Source organism: Bombus vancouverensis, chromosome 16 (assembly GCF_051014615.1).
Source record: "Bombus vancouverensis nearcticus chromosome 16, iyBomVanc1_principal, whole genome shotgun sequence".
NCBI lineage: Eukaryota > Metazoa > Arthropoda > Insecta > Hymenoptera > Apidae > Bombus > Bombus vancouverensis.
This window is the reverse complement of record NC_134926.1, coordinates 8,990,369-9,010,046: the sequence shown is the minus strand read 5'-3', so window position 1 is coordinate 9,010,046 and position 19,678 is coordinate 8,990,369. Positions and strand designations below refer to the sequence as shown.

The window sequence follows — 19,678 nt, the reverse complement described above, 5'->3', positions numbered from 1 at the left end:
TTCTTTTTTTTTTTTTATTGTTATGACTTTGATTTTTAACTTTGACAAATTTCTTCTTTCTTCGCGCACCGGGTCAGAACGGACCTCCAGCGAAGTTCTGTCCGCTTCTTTGAATCTTGTCGAATTGAAATGAGAAAGAAGTTGGAATTCGAGTTTTCAAAATAAATGACGTATCCGATTTCCATCGAACGTTCAGCACTTTGAAACAGACGTTACGGAACGACTGGGTCAGAGTGGACCCGGACGGTTAAAGCATCGTCGGTCTGTCGATCGTACGGGAGAAAAGATTCGATTTCTTGACTCGTTGCCTCTTTCCAGGCGAAACGGTCAGGATGCGAACAACTCTGTAATTTCTTGGCCGTTGCCTCGATAATGAGGCGGTGAGTCAGTCGTTTAACACTAGCCTCGTCCTCGACTCGGTGTGTTCGATTTTTGCTCAGAGGACAAGCGAGCGTAAAAGTCTGAATAACGCTGGAGCAATCGAACAGATCTTTCGTTTCGATTTTACTCTGAAACTTTATAAATTAAATTGTATTGTTAATTTCAGTTAATTTTATTCAATGCGTGTCAGCAGATACAGATATATTGCATTTAGAATTGAATTTTCGTTTAAACATTTCTGACATCCAATATGCTCGGTATCAGAAGGATTTGTTGATCTTTCATTTCCTTTAGCTGCCATTAATTTTGAAATGCCAATGACAATCCATTTTTAACATCCTTTGTATCTTACGAAGTCAAGAAATCACGGCTCTTATCGTTAGTTATTGTCAGAAATCTAAGCGACAAATAATACAAATTGAATCGTTCCTCTCAGTTATCACGTGGTCTTACACGGACACTCGTATAGTAGCCGTATCCCTGCTCCATAATTCATTTCATCGTTACACGACCGACATGTACACGTGCTTTTTCATGGTACGCGACACCAAAGCGTGCATCGATCCCGCGACGATCGAATGGAAAAAACGTAGATAGGAAAATGGCCCTAGACAACTTTCAAACTACCTTGCGTGCTTTTTTATTATTTCACGAGTAAAGATCGTAGCGAGGAATTAGAAAAATTCCCATCACACTAAACTGACTATAAGAAATAACTTGGAAGATTTTTGCGTTTCGTTTTGTTTCGATCAGAAATCGTCGTTATAATTCATTCTATCGTCTTCTTAAGCTTTATCTGTTGTTCGTTATTCGAGTTAGAAAATAACCTGGATATTTTATTCGAATCTGCATGACAAACACACCGACGTAGAGTACAAATCGATTGAGATCTTTTGTTCGTTCAAGACGATCGTCGAAACGTACGAATGTCGTTAAAAGACAGTCTCCTCCAGATTTCTTCGCTAAAAAATTGGTGTACCTCCCTCCAATAGTGGTTGATATCTCTGCAAAATTTTAGGCCGGAATACGCAGCAGTTTCTTTGGAAAAAATTCGAGAAGATTTAGACCTGGACCTATCTCGTAGGTCCTCCGTAACTGTATAACGCTGTAACTGTCTTCCGCGACTAGGTATAGTCTTCAGTTTTTCTCGAGGTTTGATAGGTGAACTTGTGGTAAATATCTCAGCAAAATTTTACGTCAGTGTACGTAGTAGTTGGTTTGGAAAAAATTTGGGAAGATTTGGAACTGGGCCAATCTTCGCCCTGCATTTGATAGAATTGGTTAGGAGCCATAAAATATATTCGATATTCGTGTTTCGGTAACAACGGTGACAAGGCTGTCACCGTCCAGGCGGACGTCGTCGCCCTCTTTCCTTTATCGATAAAACTTGCCTAATTCGGGGCGGTGCTATTATTAAGAAAGCGAACCGATGAGACGTTTGAACTCTCGCAAGAGTGCAGCCTGTTACGCGCCCCTAGCACCACTTCTAATTTAGAGATGGGTGGGATGACCTGTATTCATTCGGTCCTATCAACTGACCTTGCTTTATATCGTACGCGTTGACTATCGCAATTTCCTTAATATCAGTTTAGAAACGCGCCTTTATCTCACAATGGATGCCCAAGCACTAAGGGAAGCGTATGATGATACTCCTCTATCAAAGTTAATTGCGTTCGAGTGGCACGAATGGTTTAGAATTGCGTGCTAGATGGAACAACCCATTGTACCGTAGAATTACTTTCTTAAAGCTTTTTTAGTAGATAAATTAGACGAATAGCATGTAGATCTAATAGGCGAACGACTTTAGTAGATCTCGAACTAATAACGCACCTTGCGCGTCGCGTGTTTTCACTAGACCATACTAGATCTTTATTTTAACGTTTGTTTATTTTGATGTCGCCACGTTGCCATGTTTCCGGTCGATGAAAAATATTTGAATTGGGTCGTAGGTTGTTTGGTTATTACCCGGGACATCGTGATTCGGAAAGGCAATATTTCAGTACGAAACGTTCACGTTTCTTTGCTGTTTCCGCAAAAGAGAAGATAACGATACGTAAGTCCAGTTTTACTAACAGTAGATACGCTTGTCATGATTTTGTGTCTTAAAAATAGGCATAAATATTGAGAATGAGAGAATCAAGCGACACCCTATATATTTTCGAATAAATCCCCAGCCATATAAGAATTGCAACCAAGAAATAACTAAGAAAAGATGTCAGAAGGAGCTAGATATTTATTTCTGAGCTAAGAATCGACCCAACTAATCACTTTCCAGACCTTCGTAGTTTGGCTTCTTAGAGCTATCGTTGCTTCCGGGTGAAAACGACATTCGTTTTTCGCGATGGGCTTCGTCGCAGGCCTAAATCAGCACTGGTACCAACGGCTCGTTAACGAAATAGCCACTGTTCGAAAGGAAATGTTCAATAGTCACTAACGATCACAGCTGGTCCAATTCCCTAGCTGCCGATAGACACTAGAAGTGGCAATTCGATGGCCTAAATTCGAAGTCAAAGACGCGTGTCTGCTCGTGGACACGTTGATACGTACCTAATGTTACCTTGTAGAATCGATCATCTCTGATTCACGCTACAAACGATAGGTTGGTATGCTACGTTGTTATAATGACTTGTAGCGTTAAATGGAAAAATAATCGTATTACTGGCGTAAAATTATTTTAGTACGTTGAAATCAATTTCAAAGTAATAATAGACCTGTATTCTACTTTTCCACTTCTTTGAGATTGGAAATATTTTCATTTTAGAATTTTACACGCACGCGTCAATGTCGATATTGTCCACAAATAACCTACAAATTGTTTTAGACTAAGAAGATAACCTCGAATTAAATTCGTGGTTAATATTTCACGATATTACAATGTTATCATGTAACACTAACCTTACTCGGTCAGATGACCGGTTTCAAAATTTCATCTATAATTAAAAACTAAAGTAAAAAATTTTATGTAAATCGTTATATTAACAAAAATTGAGAAACTGATCGATCAGGTAACATAAGAATTTACCTAAAGTCAGAGGAACAAAAGAAATAGCAATGAACGTAGAATTTTAAATTAAGGTCTGCTAAGGTTAGTGTCAATGATAATAATATCTAAAAAAATAACCTTCGTATAAATAATCTACGAATAATACATTAATATCTGTAGACAACGTGGCAATGATATTTCACACTTCATTAGGACGAAAATAACTCGATCGTTCCAATTGGTCTGAAAAGCCGATAGTCCGGATAGGAAAAAGAACCAGGCGTCGAGTAAACCAGAAGCTCCCGGTATCGATTTCTTGCGGAGATCAAACGGCACTAGGGAATTCCTAATTCCGCGGGAAAAAAACCGTTCCGCTATTATATTTCTAATTGAATTGCTGGTCGATGCACGAGATAGCTTTCAATATGATAACAAGTCTATTACCAGGCATCCAGAGTAATACTAATATTCTTTGCATAGCGAAACACAGAGGCAGATGGAAGAGTGGAAATACCAGAACAAAAGTACCAACCTAGAGAAAATTTAATGAAACTTTCTTCGGAGAGGTCGAACGACTAGTAGATAATTCTCTTCTGGTGGATAATGTGATTCGAACGGCGATGATGTTAGGTTAGGTTGGGGATAAACGTAGGATTAGACAGAGTTTGTGAGGTTATACATCGAGAAATATGGCGATGAAGAGAGAGTTCCTGTTTCGTTTCTGTAGTTCGCGTGTGGCATTGAGAGAGAGTTTTATTTTATTCTATAATTAGAGTCGTTTAAATAATTGTAATTTTTAATCAGACGCGGTCCGAATGCTAATATTCTTCAACGTTCGGAGTTTCGACAAAATCCTTGAAATCTTCCGTCACGCGCTTCACGCTGTCGATTAGACAAAAAATAATTCCAATATTTTACAATAACATAGAATACAATTAAAGTAAATATTTAGAGTAATTAAAGCAGAATTACGATTAAGCACGATTTTAAAAGGACAATTTTATTACTTACCAGCTTTACATTTGTCGTTCAAAATCACCTAACCCCAACCTAACCCTGAATAACCTAAAACCTGATTAGAATATAACCTCCAAATGTCATCAAAATCTTCCTCGAGTTTCGAGGTTTCAAAAATCGGTGTCTTTTATCATACGCTCGAAACTAGCAATTCGTTGAAGATACAATTACATCGTTTTACAGCGATACAGGAAAACCACTCGCTTGACGAAGAAAAAGCAGATTCGTCATTTTTGTGGAATTTAGATAAAGATCTTTCTAAACTTTCAAAATTTCAAAAAGGTCATTAGAAACCTTCTATCGTACGCTTCAAGCTACCAATTAGTTAAAAAATTATTTCCATCGTTGCACGTTAATCGGAGAGGGCTGCTCGTTCGACGCAGCGCTCGATAATTCCAATATATTTGACAACTAATCCAGGAAAGCTATCTAAACGAACGTAAGCCGGCTACCATTCGGCGCAAAGCAGATTTTCATCCAAATCGTATGAAATTCCAATTAGAGGCAATTTCAAAATCGCAATTCTATCAGCGATCCACCCGGTATGCATCTCGTTCTAATTTCGTTAATGAATTCTGCTTTCCACGTATCGATCTTGATCGCGATTCGAAACGCCCACGACGTCCGGCCGTCCATCCGGCTGCTTCCGGAAGTAGGCGTAGGTGACCGAAATTGATACGAAGGAACACGAATCCAGAAGTTCTCGGTTACCTCGTTGTCGTTTACGTGTCCTATCGCTGCTATGTTCAGAGGCAAAACGTCGTTTCGCGTACTACGAAACAATGTTATCGGTTTTCGTTCGATAGTAAAGTAGATACACGTACGTTCTGACGCACGATGGACGCGCGTCACGGTACAGTGGAGATAGACGCCTTAGCGAGAAAGCTGCTCGTTTTTTGATAGACGAAAAATTTCATATTACGCGATAGAAATATCTCTACTGGTAGTATCTCGGCAACCGTTTCGATAGAAACTTTGCAAGTTTCTTTGTATCTAAAATTTCTCCCCTCTCTATATACAGGGTGTCTCATTTTTATTTTGCCAAACAATGACGATACATTGTACGATTAAAAGACACGAAATAAATAATTTCTATAGAAATTAGCTGAAACATTTGCGTGTACAGTGTAACGTGAAATTTTCCTGAAACTTGGCTTCAAATATTTTTATAAAAAATATCCCTATTAATGTATCGTATAAAAAGGTAATTTCCACCTAACTGTTGCTGTTATCGTAATATTTATAAAAATGTTATTTTAAGTAGCTTCGTCGCTGTAATTACCACCGGCAGCAGTAGACCGATAACTACGATATTTGTTTCATCTTTACTTCGTTAATTTTACAACAGCTCTGACTTGATTCACTTATACGCGGAATGTACATGGAAGAAAGAGAGAGAAAATTTTATTTGCAGGGGAAGAGACGGGGGAGGGATTCATTGCCGCTGAAAGCTCGCAACACTCGCGGGGAGTTTGATCGTGGCAGATAATGTGGTTATCGTGTGCGCCTGCATAGGAAACCATTAGGGGCGATGCGCGAAATTTCACCGGAAGCGGGATAGCCGCGGCCTTTCAACCCGAAAAACAGCCTTTTCATCCACGGGTTTACAAGTTTTGCCATGTTTGCGTGTAAATATCATTTTCACAAAATTAATCAGACAATTTCCGAATAAACGATGATAAGAGTATAAATATGTAATATTTATGTCGGTTTTTGAAGTCTTAGGACAAATTTTTGGAAATTTTCTATTAAACGCTCGAAGCTACCGATCGGTGAGAAAAATAATTCCAACGTTGCGAATTAATTCATTTTGACGAAGGGAAGGAAAATTTATGAAATTCCACGCGAACATGTGCAAGTGTTTTTCAATTTTCAAAATTCCAAAATATCTTTGGGAATCTTTTGTCGTACATTTACGAGCAATCGGTGAAAGAGAAAAATAATTCCAATATTCCAAATTAATTAATTTTGACGAGAAGGAAGAGAATCGATCGAATTCCACGAAAAGGCGTAAAAATCTCTTTGAATTTTTGAAGTTGCAAAAATTCTTCGCCAACTTCGCTTTCATATACTCGACGGTGTACCAATCAGCGAAAAAAAAAAAATAATTCCAATATTCCAAGCTGACCGAGGCATACAGCCGCTTTGAAAAAGAAAAACCAGCTTCGCTATTCGAAAAAATATTTCGTCGAATATTTTCGTCAAATTTCTGTAAACTCCGATTCTGTTTAAAAAAATGTTTCGTCCGATATTTGCGAATTTGCAATAAACATTCACGGTTTATTTATATTTATATCGTTCTATTATACAGTGTGGTTGGTAACTGGTGGTACAAGCGGAAAGGGGGTGATTCTACGCGAAAAAAGAAGTCGAAAATATAGAATAACAATTTTTCGTTCGAGGCTTTGTTTTCGAGAAAATCGACTTTGAATTTGGGCTCGGTACGCGTCCACTTTATCCCGTCTCGTTATAACGGATCTCGCTGTAGATCGTTGTCTCGATAGAAAAATTAAAAAAGAAATTTTTTTTATTAACCACCAGTTACCAACCACCCTGTAGATAAACAATGTTTAAAATTAACTTTCCTAATTAAATTAATCGCAGGAGAAGATAAAACAAAGCGACGAAATGTACGGAACGTTACGATGTTACGTATGTTATTCACCGTATTCTTACACGGTCCTCGTGTTTCCTGTTTTAAATACAAGAATAAATAAAATATACAAATTTTTAACGACCAACGCTGTTTACCGGTGTTTGTTTCGGCATTTGCAATTTATTCGTTCTACAATATATAAAACATACAATTTTAAACGACCAATATTGTTCGTCTTATTCGTACTTACAGTCTACTTATTTTATAACCTCGCTGTATTCGTTCGTCTCTTACGCATCAGGTTTCCAAGATCTTGCCAACATAGCCAGTAGAGCGTAGAAACAATTTCTTTCTACTTTATTCGCTTTCTACGCCATCAGTTTAGAACGCAGACGCGATTCTCTCTCCCCTCCTCTCATCATCCTCTCATTCTTATCAACATAAATACACGCTAGTACACATCGTGTACTTAGAGCGGCGCATCCTCTGCGGAAGTGCATATTAATGTTGTGCATCACGTTGGCTGCGCGCGACAAGCGAAATTGTTTTTAAACAACCCGCCGGGCTTTATCGCCGGAACCAATCGTAATGGTTTGTGGGAAACGAGTTACGATTTACGATTCTTGGAACGTTCGAAAAATACATTTTCAGGCCGATACCTTGTCAGATCATCACCAGAATAACACGAAATAGCATTGAGAATAATAATTTATTTTCATCTAAATTCCTTTAAATATATTTCTTATCGTTATGGCCTGATAATAACCTCTAAATCCTTTCCAATTTTCTTCCCATTCCCCCCTACCCGTACCATAACCTCAAATGGAACGAACAATGACTATTTATAAAGGAATTGTTGTTTGTAACTTGGAAAATCTAATTGATCCCATGTTTCGGTAAAATTGGATTACTTATCTAACTCGGATTTCATTCTGTATGATAACGGATGAATGATTATCCCAAACTTAGCCTACATTTAACTGTGTAACAGAGAAAAGGAAAGAGATGAATGGTTTAATTCAAGTCGAACTTATATCTTCGAACAGAGATGTTTAGGTAAAACAAACTGTACAGGAAATTTAACCCAAACTTATCTAAATGTGAATAGCCAAACGCGGAACTGGTCCTAAGGACAGACAAATCTGATTCAAGTGGAGAAACTTTTACCCAAACGTAATTCGAATCTAACGCAAGAGTGTAAAAAGATGCGCCGAAATCTAATGGAAATTTAAACCAATTCTAACCTAACCTAAAATTTAACCTATAAACTTAACCTTGCGTATATGTATAGGAAACGTGATTTCTAGTTGAACCCACAAATTAAATCGTTCTATGTGAACGAACCTACTATGATACAAGATGAATAAAAGACATAGATAAGCATGGTGTCTCACCATCGTGATTCAACCTGACAGCATGTTTTTCCATGGCGTAAAGGGAGATATAACGGCTACTGAAAGCTATTGCCACGATGTGACGACAAATGGTTTCAATGTTGTGCCCTCGACGTGTACGAGTCACGACTACGTAACATCTCGTGCGTTTGCACGGTAATTGAGTGCTGATGAATCATTCGTATTAACAGTTGCATCGATTTTCTTGCCCCTCGGCTGCGTTACACCGCGATGACTTTGCAATACGACAAGTTCGTCGACCGTTCGTTCGTCTCGTGTCTTCTGTTCGCGTCGAGCGATTAACTATACAGGCTGGCGTAATCGTTCGTCGAAACTCGCGAAACGGTGTCCCATTCTCGCTACTTTCGAAAGCTAATCAACTTCTTATACAACGCTAGATCGTTTCGTAGATAAAAAATGTATTATACAAATATGAATTTAAATTGAGATTAAAGACGACGTACGTTCGATTTAATTTAAAATAGAATTACATATTGCCATAACCTCTCAAAAATGATTGGATTAATAATTAAGTCGAACCAGTAGTTCCAAATAGACCAAAGTAAGTGGTTAATGTGAATTTGAATTGAGATTAAAAGCAACGTAGATGAAATCCAACGAAATTTAAATCTTGATTATAGCCTAAACATTAAATTATAAAATCAGAATATAGGTTAAGTTAAATTTGGATCTAAATATAATACCTCGTAACTCTGTCCAACGGAACGGATATCTAATTCAAAGAGTAATTAAAATATAGTGGAGACGTAATTTAAATCTATTGAAAATTTAGCGCTGTCATAACCTAAGCATAATTAGAACGTAACCCAAGCCTGACCAAAATCTAATCAGAACGTAGCTGTGAACGTAATCCAAGCACATTGCCGGAGCCTGAAACCCTAACCTAAATTTAGCCTTATCCTAACGTTCAATCAAAATCTATATCGAACCTAACCTAAACAATTGAAAAACAATGCTCGAACAATTATCTATCGTCGCAACAAAGTAATAAAGGAACTTGTAACAACAAACAGATGACAATTTCTCGAGTTACAGGTTGCTTCATAACCTAAAACATTAAAAAGCATATTCGAGCAATCGCTTATCACATAAAATTCTAAAAAAAAAAAAACTTTTAAAAACACTTTTTTCAAATCGTGTATTATTCTCTAGAGAGTTAAGAAGATTGGAAAGTTATGGAAAAAAGAATGACGAAACTAGGACTGTCCCATTACCGGTTGATTCATTATCCTAATGAAGTGCATACCAAGCTCTAAAATCGGTCTCGGAAACGTCTTCCAACACGCGAATACTTTTTCCCTTTCTTTTCCCCTCAATTTACAGAATGTTTTACATAATCAGTTTAAATATCATGCTTAAAGATCGAGAAATTGTATTCCCAGCCATTAATTATGTACTTTTTAATGCAACACAGTTGGCAATTATATTCAAGTTTTTCTTAGAGGTTGCGAGTCCCGTCGGAATTTCGATTAATCCAGTCTTCAGTCTGCCATCAGATAATCGAGTTTCTACCGTGTTATTACGCACACATTATTTCTAGTAATGTTATACGTGGCGATCGAGTCGACGTAGAATTTGCCACGATAAACTGTAACATCGAGCTCGAAGGGTTCGACTTCCTCGCTTCTTACGTTTAAATACATTTGCATTAACGGTATCAGAGCATTGACTGCGAGTAATTTATTACGAGTTCGTTTGCATTTAGATAAAGGAATAATTTCATAAATTATTTTAGGTTAGAAAGGGTGCCACATAATTTGCTGTTTAAAAGTTTCGTACGAGCGCGTCAATAGGAACGACGCATGGCAGATTGCCTGACGCCAGGCGCCTAACTGCTAAATTTTTAAATATTGGTTACTCAAAAATGGAATGACTTTGGATATATGTTTATTAGACATAAAATACCCTTTTTAATAAGCCACGATTTATCGTCTATAGTTTTGTAAATATTCGGTATATAGTGTGTCTCGAGATAAATAAGAATTAAAAGAAACTTTTACTTGTATAAATGGTAAATAGACTTTCACCCAAAAGACTTCAAGTTTCGACTATACGCATAACTAGATTTCACCCGTTTAATCGTATTCGTCAAAATCTAAATGTTTGTAAATGTTCGCATTCTAATGACACGAATCAAGAAACTAACCTAACCTAAATACCCAATACCTACCCTAACCTATCGGCACGCGTAAATATACCAAAGAATCTCTGCGGACAGATCTTCCGTCACGTCCTCGTCTAACAAAAACCACATACCTGCACATTGTGGCGTAAAAAATTGCAAAGGCAATCACGAAGCTTAGCGTAAATCGGGTTCCCCTCCGTTGGATCCATTCTCGGGCAATAATCGTCGGAAGCAATACGTCGTTTCGCGTGGCTCCCAGTACGACGTTGCCTAACTTCTTCCACCGACGTGCAATTCAACTTCAGAAACTGCTGTCTGCTGTACATATATTGTATTAAGTCGCGATACAAAGTGCCGCGCCAATTTCCACCCTGTCGTCGTTCGTTGCTAATAACTGTGCCCAAGAATCGTTCGACGACTGGAACAGGCCTTTGTACAGTTGCCTGGCAGCGATACAAGGGTAGGAACGACAAAGAGCACGCTCTCGGATAATGCCAGCCGAAAGCAAAGGGGACTAAACGGCGGACGCGTTGTGCATGTGTTGCCGTTAGAGTTTCAGGAGTTACAGTACTCCTGAACTTTGCATCGGTCTGCTGTTAATGTATCAGGCAGCTGTCGAATTGCTGTTCCTATATGGCAACTAAGCGAATGCGGGTTTTGCCATTAGGTAGTATCGAGAAAATCCGCGATCACTTAGTTGCCAACCCAATAATCACATTTCTTTTTTTCCAATTTCTATGAAATCAGCTGTTTTACGTGGATTAATTTCGATTGTTTCCGTCGCCGCTTATCTATGATCTCTGAGGCACAGGATGTATCAGATGCACGCACCGGGTACAGTAACTAACCAGTAGGAATTTGCTTCATCCGCAAGATATCATAACGATCGTTATACTTCAGACATTTCATATATTTTTGTGCATTTTCTGCGTTACGTGCGATTCTACGCTTTCGTGATTCCTATTCGACGCACTTTTCTCTAATTTACGATCAACGAGGTCGTTGAATACGGCCTCTGAGAAGCTGGCAGCTGCACTAAAACTCACTTACTTTGCGAATCGCAATAACTCGATACCGATACTAATTTGACGCTCGTAAAACGAAACGTTAATTTTACGGCTATTTTTCCTATCTCTGATAATGAACCGTGTCGAGCATTTAATGGCCCGGGATCTTACAATGAAAGCATCGGCATTGCTCGTTGGCAGTCATCGATGCGTAGTAAAAGTGGCAAAAAGAATCGATGCCAACCGCAGAGTGTCATTATCACCGATGGATGGAATTAGGTAACTGAGTTACTAACAAGTCGTTAACGATTCTCTGGGCAGAGAGATTCTGTTTCAGAATGCATCGCCCTGGGATCACGATCCGGGTTTGTGCAATGGCCAGTGAAATCCACGTAGGCCCGGTAGAAATTATTAAACCTGTTATAGACGGGGTCGTTTGTTAATCAGGGACTGCTTTGGTCACGGAGTTGGTAAATCAATAAAGACGAGTTAATTTTAGTCAGATCGTTTGACACTGCCACGAGCAAACCGATAACCCGTTAAATCTTGAATGGAAATTGTAATTCCACCAATATAATAAACGAATATAAATGATAAACATGCTACAATGAGTTTACTATCTACGTATCTGTAAGCTCATACAATGTATTTGCGAAGTAGGTAAATATTCGTATATATTTTGTGACGTAAAGATCGCTATATGAAGGCGCGATCAAGCCACAATCAACTGCATCAAGATAGAATCACGGAGATCACCGAGTAGTTGCCATTAGAATCCAGAGAATTTGTTGCCAATTTGAACGAGACTGTCCAGCAAGCTCGAAGCAAGGCTAAAGAGTACTTGTCACTAGAAGAGTGCTCGTCACGAGATCTCAGAGTAGCAATTTCTTAAAACACCTTCAACCCGTAGAATACGCTGCGTTCAGATCGCTGATGAAAGTGCGACATACAGGGTGGTTGGTAACTGGTGGTACAAACGGAAAGACAACGATCTACAGCGAGATCCGTTATAACGTACCGGACGCGTACCGAGCCCAAATTCAAAGTCGATTTTCTCGAAAACAAAGCTTCGAACGAAAAATGTTTATTCTATATTTTCGACTTCTTTTTTCGCCTAGAATCACCCCCTTTCCGCTTGTACCACCAGTTACCAACCACACTGTATAAAAGAAAAATCGAATGACGAGGAAATCGGCCCTAAACGAAGTCTAATTCGTGTTTCAGAGGCTAACCAGAGGGAGGAGGTCGAAGCTGTGGCCAACAATGCTCAGATCCTGATCGCGGAGCATCAGGGGCCCCATAGGGGTGGGGAGGTGGTGGAAGAGAACAGCAAACGCATCCATCCGCGCTTGGTTACGATCTCCATAGGACGGTAACCGGTTCGTGGTCCTGGAGGAGGCTGGCGATGAGCATGTTGAGCATACTACGTAGAAATTGGGCACTTCGGGTGTCGGTGGTGCTCAACATCTGCGTGTTGCTCTACGTGTGCGCCCACTTCGGCTCCTCCGGGCCCTGGATCGAGGAACCGCCGACAAATTGGGCGGCGCCGTTGCAATCCGAGACCTTTGGCGCCGTGGACCTCGTAAATGGTACTCAAAAGGGCGCCACGTCGTCAGCTGTGCCTGCCATCAAGGATGCCTCGAACAAGAGCGCACGCGGTAACACGACCAGTCTAGCCAGGGCGAGGTTGCTCACCACGAGGCCAACGACCAACGAGGCCAAGGTTGATAACAAGAACGGCGACGGGCCAGAGCACAGGCATAATCAGACGGTGAGTGGAATTCCTTCAGAGTTTTTGGCTACGCTGTAGCGAGCAAAAGTAAAGTTCAAGCGCGTACATACGGTCAGATGCAACGCTGTATTCGTACACACTTTACGCCTTAAAGGGGAATACACGCTTTAAACACTTAGCTGACGCTTTGAAGGGGACTAAGTTTGTAAAAGTTGGACTCGAAGCTATTCGAGCCGTGTCGAGAGGCTGAGGCATGGAAAGAGACAGAAGGATGGAAAGGTCAAAGACTGGACTCATGGCAAACGAGAAACAGAAAAATAGCTCGCAATAACGCCTTGCTTTCAGACGAGTAAGGGAAAACCCAATACAATACGATACGATGGAAAAGTGGGGGAACATTCGCTCGCTTAGTGCGAACGCGCCATAAGTTGTTCAAAGAGGAACGTTACGATGTGCAAACAATACGCGCATTGAGACTCAAATAATTCAGCTTCTAAGTAAAATTACCATGGAACAATGTGTGCATTATTTTGAAAAGAATAATCTAACGCAAGCTATTCAGCCATCTTTCTAGCGGTTCTTGGTAGTATCGCCCATATTTAAGATAATGCCACGAACCAAATAGAACACAGAGGAGCTAAAAGTGGATTTTTTGAGATCGTCTGGACGAGCTAAATAAATATAACGATGATACAATATAATTGAGAATTTAGAAGGCTAATGTATCCTGTGCCTCAAAATTTCAACAAACTCGTTGTTAGCGGTATACTCGATTTTCCACAAACAATACCATATTCGTTTTTCCATATATTCCTATATCAAGCTGCTTACACGTACACGTATAGCATAATCGAAGAGAGGTGGTAGAAAATATTGCCAACAAGTTGCAAGAAACAAGTTTTCTTTGACCAAGAAAAAAGAACTTGTGCATCACAGCGTAGTACAAATTCATAAAAAAACAAAGTGTACTTGTGGAAAACCCGGTACGCGTCAGCTGCTAGTTGTGAAAAAAACTCAGTGTTCTGTTCATCTAGGTAGCTAGCATGAACAAAGGCCGGGAAATAATTAACCAATATCTGTTGGTATTTCTATTTTTCACTATAGAGACGACGTTATGACGATGTAATGTTGTGACTTGTAGCACTGTTGATGACTATTTAGCGAGGTAAATTGCACTTCGATTCTATACCATAAAACGACTAATTCTGATTCCAGAAGGAAACACGTCTGGATACTGGATAGGATACTGAATAGTCAATGGTAGTAGGTAGGCCTTGATCAAACCAGATCAAACGAAATCGACTGAAATCGATTACGGTCTTAGACCATAGATTATAAACATTAAGTATCAATGAATTATTCACAGGTTGGCTATTTATACCGTCAACCATAACCAATTTCACGGATCGATCGTTGTTTCGATCAACAGCTCTCCGCGTACCATTTGCTAGCATCACAATCTTCAACAGATTACCCCGGCTTCGATCGATAATCACGTTCGATGCCATGCAAGTAACGTGAATCGCGCGCGTTGCAGCGATAATTGAGCAAAAAACGACGAGAGAAATCTCGTCCTATCGGACTTTCCATCAAACCACTCGCTCGGATCTCGGATGACTAATCCGTTCTACGACATCGTTCTACGTCTTGTGTTTCTGGGTGAAGTTTAACATTGTCGTGTGAACACCACTTCCGAGGTAATTATCGAAGGAAAATAGATGCCATTATGGTTGATTGTGCAGTTGGTTTTAATTGAGCGTGGTATTGGTCGTGGAAAATTGATTTCAGTTGCACGTGGAAAATGTGAAATTGATGCCAGGAAAGTGATACTAATTGAGCGTAGAAAGTGTGCAATTGGCCTTGGAAAATTGATTCCAATTGCACGTGGGAAATGCGAGACTGATGGCGGAAAATGGATTGCACATTGGATATGGAAAAGGTGGAAATTGAATTTGAAGTTGAACCGAGATAATTGATTCTGATTGAATGTAGAAAATGTGCAATTGATTCCGGAAAATTGAATCTAATTACACGCGGAAAATTGATTCCGATTGAATGTCGAAGATGTGGAACCGAGCCTGGAAAATCGATTGTAATCAGATATGGAAAATCGAATGTGCAATTGATGGAAGAAAATCCATTCACACGGGAAATGGGAAGTATGAAATCGTTGGTGGAAAATTCTATATGCAATTATATATGGAAAATATGGAATTGATCGTAGAAAAACGACTTTAATAGTAAATGGAAAATATGGAATCGTTTTTTAGAAAATTCGATAATTGGATATGGAAAATATATCTTTCGCAAGAAGCTACTGACGATGATAATACTAAAGAAATTATAGTATGTAATATTATTTATAATTATAATTACTTATTAAATATTTTGGATTTTCATAAAATTAGTAAAGTTCAAAATTAATCGTGAATCCTTTGATTTCGTGACATCGAAGAAATTACGTTTCGACAGGGTCGGTGCAAGCTGTATATGACAGGAATATGAGCCAAGTAGAGGGTTCTTGGATTACAGAGTGTCCATCGCCGTGGATATTTTCTGTCCCGGCCTTATCTCGCCAGATCTTATCGCGCAAAAAAGTGTATTCTGCCCGAAACGATCGACTTTCATCCAAAATTCAACTGTTCTCGCCGCTGGATGAGAAGCGACTCGACCTCGTTCAAAATCCTGATCATTGGATAAGACCTGTCGACCCTTTCAAGAAACTACGTCAGGTTCAGAAGTGGTCGCTCTTACATTGTCGTATTACATGCACGGTAGTCACGATAACGTTCGTGAACTGAGATTCCAGATACTAGCTGCGACCAGTGTAACCATTTTTAACATTAACTGTACGTTACCTGATTACCCATTCACATGCATAACAGTTCAACATCATTCTAGTAACCGCGTTGAAATTGTTTAATCTACCATGAATATCTGAAGTATCAAGTTACACTATTTACCTTCGAACGTTTCGAGAAGAACTTTAGTTCGCTTAGCTCGTTGATAATGGGAACGGCAATGACTGGAAAATTTCCATCGGTAAAAATATAAAAAGAGACGAAATTTAAAATAAGTAATATTCGTGTCCAATTTCGAGACACTTGAAATTACTGTATGTCTGTAATGTCTGTATAATTCACCAATTGTTCGATATACGTAGGTCTAAGGTTAGTCGTTTAAGGTTAGGTTAGGTTAGGTTCCCTTTTTTCGCGAATCAAGTTTCTCGCAGTTTCCTAGGGGAGCGTAGAGGAATTAAGTCGCGTAAAACCGGGCTCGGAAGCCGCCTCCTACCGCTTTGCAGTTCAATATTTCAAAAGGGAAAACTTCAACGTGTATCTCCGCCCGCCCCCTTTCGCCTTTCCCCATCCCGTCACTCTGCAAAATTGGAGCGAAAGCTTTTACCATCTCCTTCTACGACCTTTCTGATGGATACTGCTGCAAGAAACTGTATCTAACAATAATTTAGTAATAAAGGGGAATGCCGGTAATGTCACGCGCAAAATTCAGTATAGAAGATTGTGAGGAAGTAAGCGAGGCAACCGTTGTGGTATTATGTTTTATCGAGAATAGGTTCAAGAGTGAAATTGCATCGTGTGACCTGCTTATATACTGTTACATTGTATTTGAAATCGTATTTGTTTCCTATATCTCGATGTAAAGGAACCATTATTCCCTAGGAGTTTGTCTAGGGATCCCTATAATTGACAAACATTTTCCTTTCAATTGGAATCACGTTTTAAGTTAGATTAGATTTTCTAATTGACTTTGGTTTGCAATAAGTTTCAAGCGATGTCTTACCTCTCGCTTGAGTCAGATTTGAAGACCGATATTCTTTGCCAGGGTCAGAAGGCCTCGTCTCGGTTCCGCCAATTAACCAATTTGGCATTCCTGTTACAGGCAAAGAGCGGTTTGCCGGTCGTTCAATCAGCGATGAGCCTAAACGAAGCGGTGCAGTGCAACGAAAAATCCTTGGAACCGAGGAGGGCGCAGCGAGGTGATTACTGGGTCCTCTATAATTACGTGCCGATGAGCATAACGGTGAGATGTTGGGAAAGCGTGACGTACACCACGCACGCGGATTACACGTTCCTGGACAATCTGGAGCCGTTGCTGGAGCGATGGAGAGCGCCGATATCGATTGCAATGCACGCCCCTGGCACAGACTTCGCGGCGACCCTCGACGCCATCAAGTACTCGAGAAACTGTGGCAGCTCTCTGGTCTCCCAGCTGGTCACCTTTCATGTATTCTTCAGCAGCAAACACGTGCCAAAAATGGTGAGTATTAATGACTTCCTTCCTCTCTGTACCTTATTTATGTCCTATTTGTTGGACCGATTAGTGTTGCATCTACTTTAAATTACTTTATCGTATCTATCCTCGGTAGATCGTTATTATGGAAGTGTACGGTTTGAGATATTGGAAAAGTAATAAGTATAATCGAATTTAGGTGCTATTTCAACTTTATTTCTCCAATTACAATGGGTTTCTCTCAACTGCTCTTAAAGATCTTAGAAAGAGCAAATAAATTATTCTACTTCACACAATCCTTAGAGATTTCAATTTACATAAATAAATAAATAAATAAATAAATATTCTCTTACATCGACTGCTGCTTTCTATACACCTATCAAGGCGCGTTCCCTAACCTCCAAAACCTTCATAGGTTGCTTGATCAACATCTTAGGTTTCACAGCTGAGTAGAATTTTGGTTTCCCATACTTAAAATGAAAGTACTTAAAAAAGGTTGGCAAGGTTTCTGGTTCTATTACTAAACAAGAACACTCTGGATCAAAAACCATCTGTTCCCTAAAAATAGGCACCACAGGAGCCACGATCTCCTCTTCCATTTCAGAAACAACCACTCTTTGCGGTATAGGCTCCACAATTTTCTCCGTACGAGTAATCTTCTCAACAACAGGTACGTCAATCTCTTTCGGTGAAGGTTGGACGATGTTTACGTTGGTTTGAGAACCACCTTGGCCAGGGTGGATCACCTGGACAGTCTTGGTGTGCTGAGGACCCATTATCACGTTTGCAGAAGTTTGATCGCGTTGAGGCTGAATCACGTTCAAAGTCTGAACTCCTTGCGAACCTGGCTGGATACTGAGAGTTTGAACAGAGTTTGGAGCCTGGATGCTGAATGTTTGAAGAGGTTGTGACCCTTGGATGGTGAAGGTTTGGACTTGAGAACCTGGTTTGATGCTGAAGGCTTGAAGAGCTTGTGGACCTTTGATGCTTAGTGTTTGAACTCCCGGAGAACCTGGCTTGATGTTCAACGTTTGAACAGGTTGCGAACCTTGAATGTTAAGTGTTTGAACAGATTGTGGAGTTTGAATGCTGACAGTTTGAGCAGATTGTGAATCCTGGATACTAATAGTCTCAGAAACTCCTGAATCCTGATTGATACTCAAGGTTGGACTAGATTGATCTTTGATGCTGAATGTTTGAGCAGGTTGTGAAGTTTGAATATTGAGAGTTTGAACAGATTGTGGATTCTGGATGCTGACAGTCTCAGAAACTCCTGGAGCTTGTTTGATATTCAGACTCTGAATATGTTGTGAAGAAGTTTGAATACCGAAACTCTGAGCTTCTCCCAATGCTTGGTCCATTAAGAATACCGATTTTTTTGATCTCTCGGTGTCTTCTCCAGTCTGTTCTATCTCTAGCTCCTTCTTGTTTAATTCTTCTTTGATTTCTTCTTTCTTCTCCGCTGGAACTGCTTGACATATCGTCAAACCAAGTAGTGAAAGCACGAAATACGTGTTAAAATACATTTTGTTGAATTTTTGATGTATTTCTCCGTGAAACTGTGAAGATTCTGGAGATGAGGCTGGTTTTTAAAGGAATCCACGAGATTTTCTCGGCACGTTTGATATGGAAACCACTCACGTTTTGAAAACACGAGACTGTGCTGATCGTGCAGAATTTCGATGCTATCGGGTCACTTGTTGACGCTTGCCGGTGTATTCAGTTCGGTCGAGTTTCCACTGCGTGACATTCACGCATCTTCCGCTATTTTGCTTTTTATTTTCATGTTGTTCATTGTATTTAGACGTATGTTATGACGATGTTACTTGTGATACCAGGTCCAGTATTCAAGTCTTCAGATAGGGATCGCAGTGTCGTTTGTATTTCGTCAAGTTTCGGTTGTAAACTTTTTCACAGCAAACTTTTATTTTTTCTAAATAATAAAAATTTTCGAATAAATAAACATTTTTGTTGAACATTTGACTTAAAAATTGATCGTGTAATGTAATGAAGACTAAATTAAAAATCAAAACTCTAAAAACTTATCAATAGAACAACATCCCAGAAATATTTTAAAAATTACAGAAAATAATAATCTAAAAAATTGGCCTACTTTTTCCTAAGGATCCAAAAAGAATATAAAAAGATAGTTATATAACTCACTTTTCGAC

The 19,678-nt window shown here is 39.4% G+C and overlaps 1 protein-coding gene and 1 long non-coding RNA gene across 4 annotated transcripts in view; both read left to right on the top strand.

The window, feature by feature from the left end:
* LOC117161516 (beta-1,4-glucuronyltransferase 1) overlaps positions 1-19,678 on the top strand; it is a 59,436-nt gene that overhangs the window by 32,413 nt on the left and 7,345 nt on the right. For all 3 annotated transcript variants that reach the window (XM_033343101.2, XM_076625696.1, XM_076625697.1), the window contains exons 2-3: positions 12,749-13,295; positions 17,157-17,534. In XM_033343101.2, the coding sequence (XP_033198992.2) occupies positions 12,930-13,295; positions 17,157-17,534 (744 nt within the window). In that variant the 5' untranslated portion in view covers positions 12,749-12,929. The remainder of the gene's footprint in view (positions 1-12,748; positions 13,296-17,156; positions 17,535-19,678) is intronic.
* Positions 13,309-17,108, top strand: LOC143303792 (uncharacterized). The gene is made up of 3 exons (XR_013060448.1): positions 13,309-14,953; positions 15,045-15,602; positions 15,729-17,108. It is a non-coding gene; the product is annotated as an uncharacterized LOC143303792 (long non-coding RNA).